At 34.0% G+C, this 17,355-nt stretch overlaps 1 protein-coding gene across 10 annotated transcripts in view; it reads right to left on the bottom strand.

The window, feature by feature from the left end:
* STAG2 (stromal antigen 2) overlaps positions 1–17,355 on the bottom strand; it is a 136,475-nt gene that overhangs the window by 9,704 nt on the left and 109,416 nt on the right. For 9 of the 10 annotated variants that reach the window (XM_041740544.1, XM_041740541.1, XM_041740537.1 and 6 more), the window contains 7 exons: positions 14,403–14,542; positions 12,820–12,921; positions 10,516–10,664; positions 8,936–9,064; positions 4,795–5,018; positions 1,652–1,841; positions 1,451–1,561 (listed from right to left, as the gene is read on the bottom strand). In XM_041740544.1, coding sequence (XP_041596478.1) covers positions 1,451–1,561; positions 1,652–1,841; positions 4,795–5,018; positions 8,936–9,064; positions 10,516–10,664; positions 12,820–12,921; positions 14,403–14,542 — 1,045 coding nt within the window. The remainder of the gene's footprint in view (positions 1–1,450; positions 1,562–1,651; positions 1,842–4,794; positions 5,019–8,935; positions 9,065–10,515; positions 10,665–12,819; positions 12,922–14,402; positions 14,543–17,355) is intronic. The other variant, XM_041740547.1, reaches the window with a different exon arrangement.

Below are 17,355 nucleotides of genomic sequence, written 5' to 3'. Positions count from 1 at the left end.
ATGACTGTATGGTAGAATTCCAGATTGTTTGAACTGGTAACTGGTTGGAAGCTAAGAAATCAGCTTGTTGAATTATGCATGAAATAATGTATTATGGGGCATGTGGCCACAGAAACAGAAAACAGGAGGTAGAACCAGGTCATATAGATGATGACCGTATTAGACAAGTTAGGATCAGAATCTATATATGCAATAGAGTGTATTCTATCTGTAGAGGTTGATAAGATCACTATAGAAATAACTAAAGCAAATTTTAATAGGTTACCACTCACGTGGTAAATGATCATTTGTTAAGAAAAACAGGTGCAATCCTCATCATTTAAAAACCAACAAAATGAAACTTAAATTTAAAAAGGTAACAATTACTATCTCCTAATATTAAAACATATACCACATTATGTTACAACGTTTTCAAACTCAAAACTTAATCAGAATCATTATCATCCCCTTTTTGTACCAATCATCTAAAGAGTGCTTTTCTGCCATGTCTTCTAGAGCTCAAAGCTAGTAAAGATTCATAAAAGTTTCATACAGATTCCAAGAAAGAACAAAGTATTTAAAAGTTAAACTACAATTTCTTTGCATTGGACATTTATTTATTCAATGAACATTTACTTAGCATTTTTACATGCCAAGTACTAACAGGCAATGAAAGTGGTCCCTGCCCTTGAGGAGCTCACAGTCTAGAGAAAGGGATAAGTTCATAAAAAAAATAATTACAGTACAATGTGGTGCTATAAGAAATATGAATATACATAGTGTTATGGGAGCATAGATGACCACAGCTTCACTTAAGGTGACACCTGAGCTTATTCTTTTACAATAATTTTACCGGTTGCCAAGCAATGGGGGATAGGATACTAAAATGTAGGCAGGAGCCATATTTTGAAAGATCTTGCATGCCATGAGCTAAGGAGTTTGCACTTTATCCTGTAGAGAATGGGGAGCCATGGGAAGGTTTAAGTCAAAGAGTTACATGACCAGATTTTATTCAACAATAGTAATTTCTGATGGCAGTGTGAATGATGGAGCGGTGATGGGGAGTGAGGGGAGGAGTTTGGTGAGAGGATAAATGTGAGATTTGAGGGAAGAAAACAAGTTAGCAAGCTAATACAATGGTTCAGATGAGGGATGAGGGCCTGGACTAAGCTGGGGAATCAATTAAGGTGTAACAAAACTGGATTTTTAGCTATAATTCTGTGTACCAAAATAAACAAGGATTCAAATTTAAACTTTTCCAACAGATCAACCTAAGATTGGTCCTTTAGCTAACTAGTGAATATTTAACTTTGAATGTTTTCTTCTGTTGGAAAGACCAAATTTTAATTCCTTGATTATTTCAGCTTACTCTAAAGAGTTTGCTGAAATTTTTAGGTAAGGCACACATTAAAATATGTTAAAATGAATTAGTGAACTTCCTAGACTCAGACAATAAGGCACTCTCACTTACATGGCATGCTGAAGATTAGTTCGCAGTTTAACATAGCTCAATGCTGCTCTCTCCTGCTGTTGCCTTGCTTCCTCGTGTTGTCTTTGAGCTAACATCCATGTTACCTGCGTGCTTCAAGGAGAATTTTATTCTTCTTTTAACTTAACTTTTTTCTATGTAATTAATAAAGTTATAGTACAGAAAATGATCAAATGTACTTACTTATAATCAAGAGGAGTTTGATGATGTTCAGTCTGCATTGGATAGACACTCATGAAGCTATCCTCAGGTCGTAATCTTTTGGGCTCTCTCATAATCGTTGAGGTGAGTTGTGGCGTCTGCATCATAACTGGGGTGTGCAGTGTTTGTTCTCTGCTTAACCACATACTGTCACTACTACTGCTTTCTTCAGCTAAAAGAGAAAATTAATAGCAATTAAGTTCAGTCACTAATTTTGACTATCCAAAATATCTAATATAACCTGTTCAGGTCAACAAACACCTGGTTGCTTTCCACATGCTAGTGCTTGAAATGGGGATACCAAGATATGTAAGGTGCAATCCCTGTCCTTGGAGACAAAGAAAACACACACAATGACAACAGTGTAGTAGTGCTATAAGAGAGGGCAGCACAGGTGGAATGGGAGCAATGAAAAGGATCAGAGTCAGCTACCCAAAAGTGCCTTCTAGTTAGAGTAGATGCTGTGTACACTGTGACAATTTCCAGGCAGGGGGAAGAACATAAACAAAAACACTGAGACACAAAACCATGACAACTGAACCATACCAATTTGCTGATATTCAGCAATTCTTGACCTGCAAAAAATGGCAATTTCATATGGTTCAAACTAAGAGTTTGATGCTCCTAGGGTAAACGGCAAAAGGTAAGGCTGAATAAAGAGGCATGAATCAATTTATGGAAAGTCTAAGCTGTGCTAAGGTGGCGGGAACTACTGCCAAAGGTTTTATGGAAGGGAAGCAATGTGGAAGCTACATATTTTAGTCAAAGTATGTGGTGGCAGTGTAGAAGGTGGACTTAAGAACAAAGATTAGTGAGCAAACAGGACAGTTAGGAGGCTAACTGTATAGCCCAGGTGAGTGAGAGGTGGAAACAGGAATGGATATGATGGAAGAACGACTCCTAGTTTAGAGGATGCTCACCAACTCCAAGGGGAGCACAAATCCATATACGTATTAAGCACTGGACCAAAAACAGATTTCACACCTGCCAAAGCTATTTGTTTTCAAATCTGTAGATGCTGCCATGATTAATAAAAGACAAATTCACATGCAAGTGTTACTGAATTCATAGTAAATTTTTTAAAACCACTGATTTGGGAGGTGAAACTGATAGCACCTGATGACTTTCAGGAAAACTACTTTATTAGAAGATTACACATGTGCATACAGATGTGTTTTTAAGAAAAGAGGAAAAAGGAATATGTACTAGTAGCTAATGCCTTAGACAGACATAAATTTCATAATCTGAAATATAATTACATCAGCCATTAAGTTCTACAGTGTTTAGGCTCTAATTTTGCCTTCAAAATTACACTGATCTGGCCAATCTATCAGTAGCCATCCTTTCTTCTTTTAACTTACTAATGCCCCAATTTCTATGTCTTTTTTCAAAAACCTAAACAAAGAGTATTGACTCTTTCTATAAAAGTTAGATTTATCTTCAAGATGTCATATAAACTGGGTGGCTCAAGTTAATAAGCATCTGCCTTTAGCTCAGGTCATGACCCCAGGGTCCTGAGACTGAGCCCTATATAGGGCTCCCTGATCAGTGGGGAGTTTGCTTCTCTCGCTCCCTCTGCCCCTACCCCTACTTGTGCTCGCTCTTTCTCTCATCCAAATAAATAAAATCTTAAAAAAAAAGGATGTTATATAAATACCAATTCATTTGTTCTCCATGTAGTCTAATTAAAAGGAGAGATTTGATGGCCCAGCATAAATCCATTAACAATCAACTATTTGTTCAGATGAGAAAAACTTAAAAGTGATGTGCAGGAAACATCATCTTTTAATCAGGTAGCTTTTCAACTTAAAAACAAAACAAAACAAAACAACAACTTATCTTAACTTCCTATAGATCATTAGCCCTAACTATTTTAACTGGTCAGGGATACTATAAAAGAGATTTCCCCACAGACTGGAGATGTTGGGATTACATAATCAAGTCTAAATCTAAAGTTGTACCAGTTATAAGTTTATGCATTTATATTACTGGACAAAAGACAACCACGGGACAATGAAGTATTGAACTCTATATACCTGATGTTGGCTGAAGAATTATATGGCAATTAGAATATATGGCCCCTAAATCTTTGACGTTCCTCACAATAAGAGGTGGGGGATTATGTCCTATCCCCTTAAAGCTGGGCCCTGATTGCTTGGTCAAGAGAATATGGTAGAAATTATGCTGTGCCAGTTTCTGGCCTTAAAAAACTGGTAGCTTCTACTTCTTCTCTTCAGGTATTTGCTCTTGGAGCCCAGTCACATGCTGTGAGAAAGCCAAACAGCCACATGGAGAGACCACATGTAGGTGTTCTAACAGATAATCCAGCTTAAATCCAGGGAGGAGCTAGCAGCAGATATATATTTAACTGAAGGTGCCTCCACAGAATTCATCACCAGCCTTTGAGTCTTCTCTCCTGGCTGAAACATCAGACATCATGTCCCTGATATGTCCTAAGTTTTGGGGTAGTTTGTTATTCAGCAATAAATGAAACAAATGTTGGCAACTATGCTAATCTGTTTAAAGGTTCCAAAGGAGAGGAAAAAAATCCCCAGGCCCATTACAAATCAACCCTATAATAGTGCTAGGAATCCAAGAGATTCAAGTGTCATACTGCATTCCTACTTCTAAGATTACAGACAGAATTTATATCTCTATCAAGTTCTTCATGATAAATGACCTCTTCACAGAAATTCGTAAGTGAGAACCTCTCTGAATCTGCTGTTCCACACTTAAACTAGATAATCTGATCTCTTAGGTAACAACTAGCTCTATAATGCTGAGCCCATATTCCTATACATATAAAATATAGCATCGTGATTAAAAAGCAGAAGTTCCAGCCTGAGACTGTCTGGCCAGTGAATAGCCGTGTGACCTTAGGTAAGTTACTTAACCTCTCTGTACTAGTTTTCTCATCTGAAAAATGAGGATATACCTAAAGAGCTTTAAGAACTGAGTTTATGTATATAAAATGCTTAAAACATTCAACACATAACTGGACACACTGTACAGGATACTATTTAACAACACGTATCTCAAATTTAAAACTAAGGTGAACTTAATGACAATTCAGTTGTTAAACAAACATAAGGGGTAAGTATAAAGAGAATGAACTATGTTCTTACTGAGTGCAAGTTGCATGCCCTCAACTACTTTCCGTTTTCCTGTAGATGGTTTTGATTTTTTACTCCGCACAGTTGACCCCCGACTGCTGATTCCACTAATGACTGACATGGTGTCATCATCACCACCAGCTAGCAAAGAATTTCGGTAAGACATCAGTGGAAGCCACACATCTTCTCTTCGGAGTGACATCTGAAAGGTCATGAACTTTTCCAAATAAACATACCTTAAAAACAAGTAGAAACCATTAGGCTTTAACGCATAAAACTGCCATAGTTATTTTCCCCCTTTTTATTTAATTCCTCTCTAAAATAATCTTAATGTTCACATACCATAAGGAACATTCAATGATTTTATTATAATTAAATGAAAAGTAAATTAGAGTGAAACAAAACAAACATTTCCTCAAAGCATACAGTAACAACTGAAGGATGTTAGTGTTTTCTAATATGTTTCTGTTCTATTCTAACTTTACAGGTCTTTTGCAAGAAGAACAAACCCAAGGCATATTTCTGGAAAGAGGATTAGATTTAAAACCATGCAATTTGGGTTCTAATCCCAGTTCTACCACACACAGCTGTATAAGCATGGGCACTTTACTTCACAATTCAATCTTGGCCTCATCAGTACACTGATGAGCAATTTTGTATCCGTCAAGATTCTTCATTAAATGAAATAATCCAGAGCATTACAGCTTAGTATTTGTCAAGCAACCACTATGTCACTAGGCCCCAGCACTGGGGATTGGTACAAAAATGAGTAAGATATGGCTCCTATCTGAAAAAAAGTTTCAGCCTGATGGAAGTCATACATTTACCCTTGGATTCAAGTATCACAAGGATTCTATGGCTGATATGTAATATAGCAATCAAAATTCAACTAACATTTGTGTCACTACTTTTGTGTTAGGCATTTTTCTCTTGGGTTCTTCAATTTTATTCTTATAATCCTGGGAGGGAGATATTCTCATTTGACAGATGAGGAAGCAAAGGATAAGAATGAGAAAGCAATATAACCATGATTCAAATCTCAGATTTTTGACACTAAGAGTTCAGTGCTTTATTATCGATTCTTCAAATACATGAACACAAATTTCATCAACTAACTTTAAAGTGCAACGCAAATAATCTGCTGTCTTCATAATAACTAATTCCAATCAATTCAAAATCACAAGTATTGAACACCATTAAAGAGAAAGGATAGGAAGAATCAGTTACAAAGATACTGCATGGTGTTCGCTTGGTATTTCTTAATTATATTTCAGCTATACACAGTAGTACAGTACTCCTCAAAGTATGGATTATAATACTGGCTGTCAGTCTAAAAACCGGTACCGATCTGTGACAATATATGGAGCTTGAGCCAAAATATACTCACGGGTAGAAAGATTTACAAATATGTATCTACCACATAGCTTAACTGAACATTCCAGATAAGGAGCCCCCGCTGGTGCTATTTTTCTTTGTTCTCTTCCCAGTTCACAAAGGCTACTGACCTGATCTTACATCCTGACACATACTTTTATATTTTTAATATATATTTTTTTCCTCAAGTTTTGATTACAATTTCAGTTAGTTTACATACAGTGTTTAGTTTCAGGTTTAGAATTTAGCGATTCAACACTTCCATACAACACCCAGTGCTCATCACAAGTGCTCTCCTTAGTATTCATCACCTATTCCACCCATCCCCTCACCCACCTTCCCTCTGGAAACCATCAGTTTGCTCTCTATAGTTAAGAGTCTGTTTCTTGGTTTATTTCTCCTTTCCCCATCCCAATCACCATGTTGGTTTCTTTCTTAAATTCCACATGAGTGAAGTCATAATATACTTTTAATATATATTTGTAAACATTATAGAACAGTTTTATACTTTGCCTTTTGTACTCGACATTATGTTTTAAATAACCATTTTTGGAAAAGTGGCATCACCTAATGCTATGGTGTTAATCATTTTCCAATATCTAAGTATATCAAATCAACATATTGTACACCTTAAAATTACACAATGTTAGGGGCACCTAGGTGGCTCAGTCGGTTAAGCATCTGCCTTTCGCTCAGGTCATGGTCCCAGGATCCTGGGATCGACCTCCATAGCAGGCTCCTCATTCAGTGGGGAGCCTGCTTCTCCCCTCTCTCTCTGCCTCTATCGCCCACTTGTGCTCGCTCTCAATCTCTCACATAAATAAATAAAATCTTTTAAAAAATTACACAAGGTTATATGTCAACTATATCTCAGTAAGTTAGGATAAAAAATTTTAAAGATGAGTGAGATCTGAGGATCTAACTTATTATTAATGTGATGATAACTGATGATGCTATATTATTGTAACACTGTAAAACTGAAATTTGCTAACAGAGGAACACTTAAGTGTTCTAAAATTTTTTTAAAAAACAACAGGGTAAATATATGAGATTTAGTATGTGTTAATTAACTTGACCAGAGGGAACCTATATATATATATAAAGTCATCATGTTGTACACTTTAAATATATTACAGTTTTGTCTATTATACCACAATAAACAGACAAAAATTTAAAAAAATTAATTCGGATGTGTGAATCTTATTTTAATCCCAATTCAATCGAACTGTAAAAAAGCCTTTTATGACATGAGACTATCAGAAATTTGAAGAATGGATGGTTTAATAAAATTAAGGAATTAATATTTACTTTGAAAAAATCTAACCATTTTGACTGCTTATGATATTCCCTTGTATAAAAATCTACTGATCTCATTTTCTAACTGATGGATGTTAAGTTCCTTTGAGCTTTCCTCTATTCAGACAATGTGATGGTCAAATTCTTTTATGGTACTCCATGTACACACATGCGACAGATTCTGTAGGTTATCTACCTATGAATAGAATTAATGGATCATGAGGTAGAGAGATCTTAAACTTTACTAGACATTGCCATATGGCTCCACAAAGTGGTCTTATACCAATTTATAGTCGTCAACGATGTATAAAAGTTTCTTGCTCCGTATCTTTGGCAATGCTATGGACTATAAAGACTTCTTAATTTTTGCTAATCTGCTAAGCAAAAAATGGTTTTTCATTGCTTTAATTTGTATTTCTTGGGACACCTGGGTGGCTCAGAGTTTGAGCGTCTGCCTTTGGCTCAGGGCATGATCCTGGGGTCCTGGGATCGAGTCCCACATCGGGCTCCCTGCATGAAGCCTGCTTCTCCATCTGTCTATGTCTTTGCCTCTCTCTCTCTATCTCCCATGAATAACTAAAATCTTTTTTAAAAGTTGTATTTCTCTGATTAATAGTGTTAATTATTAACTGGGATAAATTTATATATAATAAAATGCACAGAACTTAAAGAGTACTGTCAGACCATTTTGCAAATAAATGCAGTCATGTAACATACATCAAGATAAAGAACATTCCTATAAAGTACCTTTTGTCCCGTTTCCCATTCAAAAACCCCAACACTAAAAGTGTCCACTACTGTGACTTGTATCACCAGGGATTAGTTTGGTCTGCTTTAGAATTACATGTAAAATGTATACATCTTTAAATGCAAAATACTGGTAGACTTTCAGAAGACTTACATATACTGACTTATTCATATTCCTCTGCCCTTTTATACCTCAAAGAGGGGATGAATTTTGAGAATTTAACTGCATTCATTGGGCTCTTTTAGAACATAAGTCGCCATTTTAGGAGACTACACTAGAAAAAATATTGTCTAACTGGCCTACTAAGGATATGACTAGTAGTTAAAACAAAAAAAGATAAAAAGGAAACCTACTTTCCAGTATAGTCACAGCTTAGTACACAGGCTAAGATGCTCTTGGATGAATTACCAATATTATTGTCTGTTAAATGTTCCCTTCTTGGTTACACTAAGTGAAGAATGCAGATGAAGATACATAAAGCATTTAAGTTACACCTCTAAAGCCACAACTACACTGTGAGGAGAACATACAGAATTAAAATGGAGTATAATGCATAAAATATAGTTATAATCCTTAAATTATAAATTTTCTAAAGTATAAAGTTTTTTGTGCATTAATGTAATCCTACGGTTCTAATCTGTGTGTGTGTGCAAAAAGGATAAAAATCAAGTATAACAATTCATCCTTAAGAATTTCAAAACAAAATTAAATAGAATATTTTTAACAAATACATACACCGTTCTTTTGTCTTGTCGGAGTAGTTTAGAAGAAAATTCACTCAGGATATCAAGAAATGCCAAATTTAAAGGTGGATGGCTCTCTCCTTGTGGGTTAGGCTCTTTAAAAGCAAATTCTATGCCATCTCTGCAACAATAAAGAAACATTTAAAGGAGTACAATACAAAATTTGGTAACTTAGGCAATTTCTCTCTCTAGTTTCATTCCACTACTAAGATGTTTTCTCTGCCATGCATTTAATCTGAGGAATAAAGAGAATAAGGAGGCTATAGTGTAAGAATGAGCAAATTTACATTTTATGTCACTGTTACTTTAAAACAAACAAAACAACAAAACCCCACAAATATAGCTATCATTTACTTTGATTGTGGTTTGGTTTATCTACATTCTTTCCTCAGGTCTCTTCTCCATAGAAAATAGCCCAAATTCTCTCATGTAATGATCAGTACATTTTCTGTATTTTTCAGGACATAAAGGAGACCTATCATAACATATAGAACAAACTTAAAAATAATTATTGAAAACTCTTCATAATGACCCATTTAAGAGTATGTTTTAAGAATTAAACTTTACTCACGGCCTATTTTAACTATATTTACTTAATAATAAATACTTCAAATCAAGATAACACCTCAACATTATAATCATATACTCTTATCAAAAATGTAACTGTGTAAAAAACAATCCAAATTAAATTGGGGAGAAAAGAAGGCAGGCTACTACATGAAGAAGTAATATATTACCTTCTCAGGATAATCACTAATCACATGTGTGGTCCTTAAATACTACCTACAATTATCATCCAATGTATTATTAAAAGGCATAAAAAGGAATTTGAGCCTCTACAGCAAAGTGAAAGGAGAGAGTGAATTAAAGCTGGGGAAAGCATGGGACTAACTTAAAGAGCAGAAAAATATCTGTAGGGAGACATTTAACATTTTTATAACTAAGTAAGCAAGGACTAAAAGAGACACAAATCAAACAGAGAAATTTCATAAAAGAGTTTTAGTTTTCCCAAAGGCCAGGCTCTTCATCTAGAATTAAGAAATAAAGAGATTACTGACCATGTATTGGATATGTTAAAACTCTAAAATATACTCATATTTGAAAGTATGATTGATCAACTAAATTACATGCCCCAAATTAAATCAGATCATTTCCAATTTTGATAAGGCAAAGAATATATGCAGAGAGAAAGAAGGTTGCAGCTCAAAACAAAGGAAAAGGTCATGACAAAATAGAAAACAGAACAAGAGAAAAACTGAATCAAATCTCAAAAATTTCTCTACCTAGCAGTGAGATTATAATAAAAGCTGTTAAGAGAGTTTATAATACCTGATGAATATATGTTGCTTTTCTTCACATAATGTATAAAGATTCTGTATTGTTTTAATTAAAGCAAAGATTTTCTATAAAAGGAGTTTGAACCCTAACACATGTGTTAATGGAGATATCATTATTACTGTTCTCAAAAAGACAATAAAGCATCTATTGAGTTTGGTTATTCTAAATAAGGGATAAATAAAAAAATTTCATGACTAAAAAACAGGAGAGCTGAATAAAATATTTGGAGATTACTTGTGTAGCATAGCAATGGCCTCTCTTGTTTTCAATTGATCAAGTCCAAAAGTTAAAGCAAAACGTCGAGCAAGCTCTTTTATGCCGCTAAATGTTGAGGATGATCTATCAAAATTATAGCCGTTTTCCTGTATCATTTCATTAAAAAGCTGTTTGGAAAGAAAGAAAGGATATTAAACTTTTGTTATAATTATGGATTACTAATATCTTTTAAGATCACATATTCTCTATTTAAAATATACTAGATGTTCCATAAATGAAGCTTTGCATTTTATTCTAAAGCACGGATTTTTTTAAAAACATGATACAAATGACCAAAAATATAGTACTTCATATATTCAGACCAGAGGTAGTTACTGACATCAGAAACTCTTAAGGTTAGTTATGGCACAATCTATTCTGCTGGTGTTAACTGAATATTAAAACAGCATATAAAAATATAAAGAAAAAAAAGAAATCCACTCAATTATTAGGCAACTATGCTATTATTTTACATTTACATGATAAATCTTCACATCAAGATCTTTCATCCTAAGTAAGCACAACAAAACAATTTTTCAACTACCAAATGGCCAAGGTTTTTAACAGATAATGGCTACTACTGATAAGAGTATCGTGCAATGAGTACTCTGACCTGCTAGAAACAAACTGAGATAACCTTTCTATAGAAGAATCTGTATTGAAAGCTGTAAAATTCTGATGTCCTTTGACTAAGCAATTCTAATTACTGCCCTTTATCCAAAGGTATAATAATATTTGTACATGATACACAGGTACAAAAATGTTTTAGTGCTATCTGTAATGGCAAGGATTACAAAAGTCCTCGGCATTAAACAAGAAGAGATCTTGGTTAATTATGGTCCCTGTATGCAAAATGCAACACTAGTATTTAATGGTATGAAAGTGTTATGCTTTTATTAACATAAAAAATTCAGGCTTGCAAAATAGAATGCACAATATGCTTCGGTTTTTATAAAACTTAAGATTTCATACAGGCATAAAAAGACTAAGAAGGCTATTAAAAACTAAAAATGTGGGCAGCCCCAGTGGCGCAGCGGTTTAGCGCCGCCTGCAGCCCAGGGTGTGATCTTGGAGACCCGGGATCGAGTCCCACGTCGGGCTTCCTGCATGGGGCCTGCTTCTCCCTCTGCCTCTGCCTCTCTCTCGCTCTGTGTCTCTCATGAATAAATAAAAAAATAAAATCTTTTAAAAAAAAAACCTAAAAATGTATTTAAGTGAATAACAAGGATAAGCTGTATTTTTTCTAGTTTCTATATCTTCTTTTTTTTTTTGTTGTTTTTTTGTCTAGTTTCTATATCTTCTAAAATTTCTACAGTGAACATTATTTTATAGGAAAAGAAAAGTTAATGTTAACCTTTCAATACCTTTTATATTCTATTAACTTTAATAAATATCCAAATATGCAAATGGAATTAAGAAATTTAACACCTAGATTTCTTAAAAGCAAGAAACCTTATGAAATTGAGATAGGCTGGGTTATGTTCTGCATGCACTTGGTCTCCAGAAACAAAAGTATACTAAGTAAATTATTTCTATCCAATTATACCTGCCTCACCACTGTCAAAATGTAAATGAATACTGTAGTTTGGTTAAAAGATTGGTAAATGCTCACTAAAATAAGAAAATGAAAAAGTAAATTCACTCTAAACCTACCAAAGCTAAAATTTTCGTAACTATTTTTCCAGATAGATATATAGGTGAGTACAATTTTACAGGGATGCTATACTATAATCTTTTAAATTTTATTCTCAAACTATATATTATCTTCACATATTAGTGAATACAAATCTACACTAATTTTATTTATTTTTTTTATATATTTTATATGCACTATAAAATATATTCACCTAATGTCCTATTGAAGGGCATTTGGATTATTTCTAATTTCTTGCTATTATAAACAATGTTGCCATGTGTAATTTGCAAACTTGTCCTATTATCACCTTGGATAAAATTTTAAAGTAGAATTGCTGCCACAAATGGCATATACCATTGTAAATATTGACATATATTGCCAAATTGCCTACCAGGAAGGCTTTGCCAATATATACTGCTGACAGTACCTATTTCCCCCATAGCTTAGATAGCTGTAAGTTCTGCCATCTTGCCAGTCCGAAAGCAAAAAATGATCCCACTTGCAGAGTGTCTATTTGTGAGATTGAAAATCTTGTATTTCTACTTTTATGAACTGTCTATTGCATCCTTTGCCCAGTTTTCTACTTGTTACATTGAAAACTATTAGGTATTATTATGTTTGCCTGAAGTTGGTACTCTGTATCTTACCTGTTGCAAACTGAGAATAAGGGTCTTTGCACATTGAATTTTGTCTATCTGCCTTGTTTTACTCATGGTTTCCTTGATGATATCTCCATAGTCATTATAATACTAGAAAAGAAATTTGTATAAATTAGAGCGTTATCTCTTAAAACTCCTGGACAATAAGACTAATTTTATGTTAGTCATGTGAGTATGTCACAAATATGTAATTGGCTGAAATTATGCATTCAAAGACAGAATGTTACTGAAACTTTAGATAATTTTCAAGCATATTAATCCCTAACACTAGTAAATTCCAAAACAGCAGTTGAGATCCAATCACCTTATGCTCCAGACTGGTTTTAAGGAGGTGTGGGGTAAAACAATGCCTATGCACACTTTCTGAAATAGCACAAAGGATATAAACAAAGTTCTTGTGTTCTGTGAACTATCAGAACGTTGGATATAATCAGTTACTTTTATAACTTATTCGTTGTTACTGGCATGTAGGTCTCATGCAGTTTCCAACTTTATTAATTTGGGTCATAGAAACTACAGCATATTAACACTTAAAAGAAAACTCATTGTGTGTGACATTTATCTTATGCATTTAATGAACATGAAATATTTTTCTAATGTAAAACCTTGTTTCAAAATGAATATATAACTACCAGATGGTTATAACAGGATAACCATACCCTTATAACTAATAAAATTGACTTTAATCTATAATACCTGTCGAAAAAGTTTAAATTTGCAAAACGACTTCACAAACCTTAGTTTCTTAAAAAAATGTAAAAATGAAAAAAAAAAAGGTAAAAATGATAATGCCAAACAACTTTAAGTTCCAAAGTAATTTACAATGGTGCTAGAATTCTATCACATAGCAAAATATTTCAAAGAGAGAATTAATTAATTTGGTTTTGACAAATTTATTACATATTTTATTTGGTGACAGCAAAGGCTTTTAAAGTTTATATTTATAATTAGATTTTACATGAGAAAGATTAAAGAAAAACTATCTTACCATATTTTGTTATATTTCATTAGTACAATTAATATCCTTTCTACTACCACTTAAAAATTAGAGAATCTCACAGGTACTTATGAAAATTGTGAATAACCCACTGTGAATCAAATCAGATTATCAAACTAAAGGAACCTTAGTTATCATAGTGGAACAGATGAAGAAAGGCAGGACACAAAAAGTGTTGAATTACTCAAGGTCATGAATGCATTATAACCAAGCCAAAACTATAGCAGCTAGGTCTCCTGACTCCTAGAACAATACCCTTTCTATGCTATTATAAAGCAGAGGAGGAACACCATCCTGTTATCTTAAACTAAACCCAAATTAATTTCTAATAGTGATAGTTAACCCAAGACAAGATGGTCCCAATATTCTAAATGAAATAAACTCAATAAACCCAAGACTAGAAGTATGAGGTAATACTACCCAAAACATTAAATTTTAAAAGAAATTTATTTTATGCTAGAAAAGTAATTTACTATTTAAAAAATTTAATGGCAATCAAGCATAAAAGCAAGTGTTACATTCATTTTCCTTTAAGCATTATAAAAATAAGTTGCTATCCATTTTTCAACTTTACCTTCATATACTGCTTGAAGATATCTGCAGCTGTATTCATCTCCACCACAGTATATACAATTAGCTTACAAAACGCTGCAAGTAAATTTCTCCTCTTGTGCAAAGCTTCAATTTTACTGGCTTCATCCTCCTGCTGACCATCTGGGGGAAAAAAGTTACAAACATTAAGCCATCTGTATTTTACTTCAGCCATATGTATTTTTTAATTCTCACTATAAAATACCTTTATTTGGGAGAATTTGAAAAATACGGTACACGCACTTAAATAAAATCCAAATTATAATCATAATCATATAATCATAACTCAATATCTCAGTGAATGATCAGTCCATTAATCCCAATAGACAAAATTTTTGAGAACTCAAATAGTAATCATAAGGCTGTTTACTAAACATGTAACAAGAACAAGTGGAGTGAGTCAGAGATGAATTGATGTTTAGTGAAGTCAGGCTGAGCTTGCCTAATGCATGCACCCACTTCCCTAATAGGATAGCATGCCGATGAGATCTGCATATTCAATGTCTGTTGTTTAAGGCTCTTCACAGGAAAGGCAGCCAACCTCAGAAATTATCCTATCCCTTCCAAGGATAACCCCATCCCACCTTAACTCCAACTCTTATTAACATGTACTTATTTTATACATATGACATATATTCACTAAGTCTGATCTAGGGACTATTCTTTTTAAGAAAACTTCACATATTTCTGCTCTCATACACTATGTGAGATGTTCAGATTTAGAGTTATCAAGGAAATAGACTTATTTCCAACTTTGTAGTCAAGGAAGCCAGACTATAGCCTCCAAGTCCTGCCAAAAGATTGTTTCTAACTATTTGATGTTGCAAATAAAATTGTGATGAAGCCTTTACATAAGAACCTATGTAAAGAATTCTCCTCTGAGCAAAATTTCAAACAAAATTACTTATTAAAAACTATCTTATTTTGATTTACATTTCTTTGGTTAGCAGTAAAGTCCAAGTTTTTCCATGCATTTTTAGCTAATTATATTATCTCCTTTGAGAACTGCTAGGTGTTCTTTCCTGTCAGGTCGTCAATATAAGATTCCCAATATCAAAAAAATAATTTGTGTAAAGTAAGAATGTTCTTTAAAACAAATGTTTATCATTTGGTCTCAAAGCTGATATATAACTGATGTCTGTAAACATACCAGTAAATTAGGAGTTGAAATTCTCTCTAAAAGACTGAAAATAGGCACATTTCACCTAGGCACAGATACAATGGGTTCCCTACATAAGGGTAATCTGCCTCATTCTAATAAAACCTCTAAAAAGGAGAAAATAAAAATATAAAACAAACGTTTAAGTTACCCTATCTCTAATGATCCTCAATAACTGCTAGTAAGTTAAAGCGAAATTTTGAGAATGGTAGTTTAAGACAGACCATCAGAAAAAGTTTTGTTATCTCAAGTGCATATTTCAGAATTCCAAAGCCATTTGCTTAGAAATCTAAAATGTTTTGTTTACTCTTTTGAAAGATTACAGTGAATGTGTATGCTTTTTCTAAATGTCTCCATGATTATAATGGATTTCTATACAATACTGCTTCCAATCACTGTTCAATACTACTCTTAGGAAGTACTCTTATATAGATGTTTTCCCGCTACAGACTAAATCACCCAGAGAGTTTTTGACCTCTGATTTTGGGGAGTTTTCACCTTGTTTTTCTAAGGTGTGTGTGTGTGGGGGGGGGTAATCTTTACAACCCAACATAGGGCTTGAATTCATGACCCTGAAATCAAGTCACATGTTCTTCTGACTGAACCAGTAAGAAGCCTTGAGTTTTTTTTTACCTCTTTGTCCAAAACTAGCCACCTTTTCTTTGTGTGGGGATTGAAGAATGTTAGAAAAGTATCTAACACACTAGGCCTTTCATAGATATCAAGTGCCATTATTATTCTGTGTTGCCAGTGCCTCTATTTTTTTTTAAAGATTTTATTTATTCATGAGAGACAGAGAGAGAGAGAGTCAGAGACACAGGCAGAGGGAGAAGCAGGCTCCATGCAGGGAGCCCAATGTGGGACTCGATCCTGGGTCTCCAGGATCAGGCCCTGGGCTGAAGGCAGCGCTAAACCACTGAGCCACCCAGGCTGCCTGTGCCAGGGCCTCTAGAAGCATTCTCTTTTACTATCTCCTTCTCACCTAATGTGGGCCAACAAACCAAATAACCATGGTTCTACAACACCAGGGGTTAGAGGAGAAAGAAAAGCAATTGAATCTCATGCTGCTGGTGGGAGAATAAAACAATACAACTGTTTTTGGAGGACATTACTACAACATGTGGTCAATTTTAAGATGCACATAGACTATATAATCTGACAATTCCACTCTTAAGTAGGCACTAGAAAAGCATTTGCACACGTGCTCAAGGAGGTAAATATAAGAACATTCCTTGTAAAAAATAAAAAAAAGAACATTCCTTTTAACACTATAATAGGGAAAACACTAAAAACAAATGTTCATCAATATAAAAAATGATAAAGTAGGGGTGCTTGGATGGTTCAGTCGGTTAAATGTCTAACTCTTGGTTTTGGGTCAGGTCATGGTCTCACAGTCATGGGATTAAGCCCTGCATTGGGCTCAGTGCTCAGTGCACAGTCAGCTTCAGATTCTTTCACTCTCCCCCTCTACCTCTTCCCGCTTGCACACTCTCTAAAATGAATAAATAAAATTTTTTAAAGAAAGGATAAAGTAGGGTTAATTCATATTATATAATATTCAGCAGTCAAGATGAATAAGCTATAACCATATGTCAACACTGAAAAATTTCAAAAATGTTAATGCAAAAAAGCAAGATGCAAAATAAAATGTTCAACATAATACCATTTATATGGAAGCTAGCACAGAAAATAAATGATACATTGTTAACAGATAAACTCCTGGTATAACAAAATTTTTTTTCTTTTTTTTGGTATAACAAAATTAAAATGCAAAGGC

The sequence above is a fragment of the Vulpes lagopus genome, chromosome X, assembly GCF_018345385.1.
Source record: "Vulpes lagopus strain Blue_001 chromosome X, ASM1834538v1, whole genome shotgun sequence".
Taxonomy (NCBI): Eukaryota; Metazoa; Chordata; class Mammalia; order Carnivora; family Canidae; genus Vulpes; species Vulpes lagopus.
Note: the sequence above shows the minus strand (reverse complement) of the source record. Positions and strands in the feature narration are given on the sequence as shown.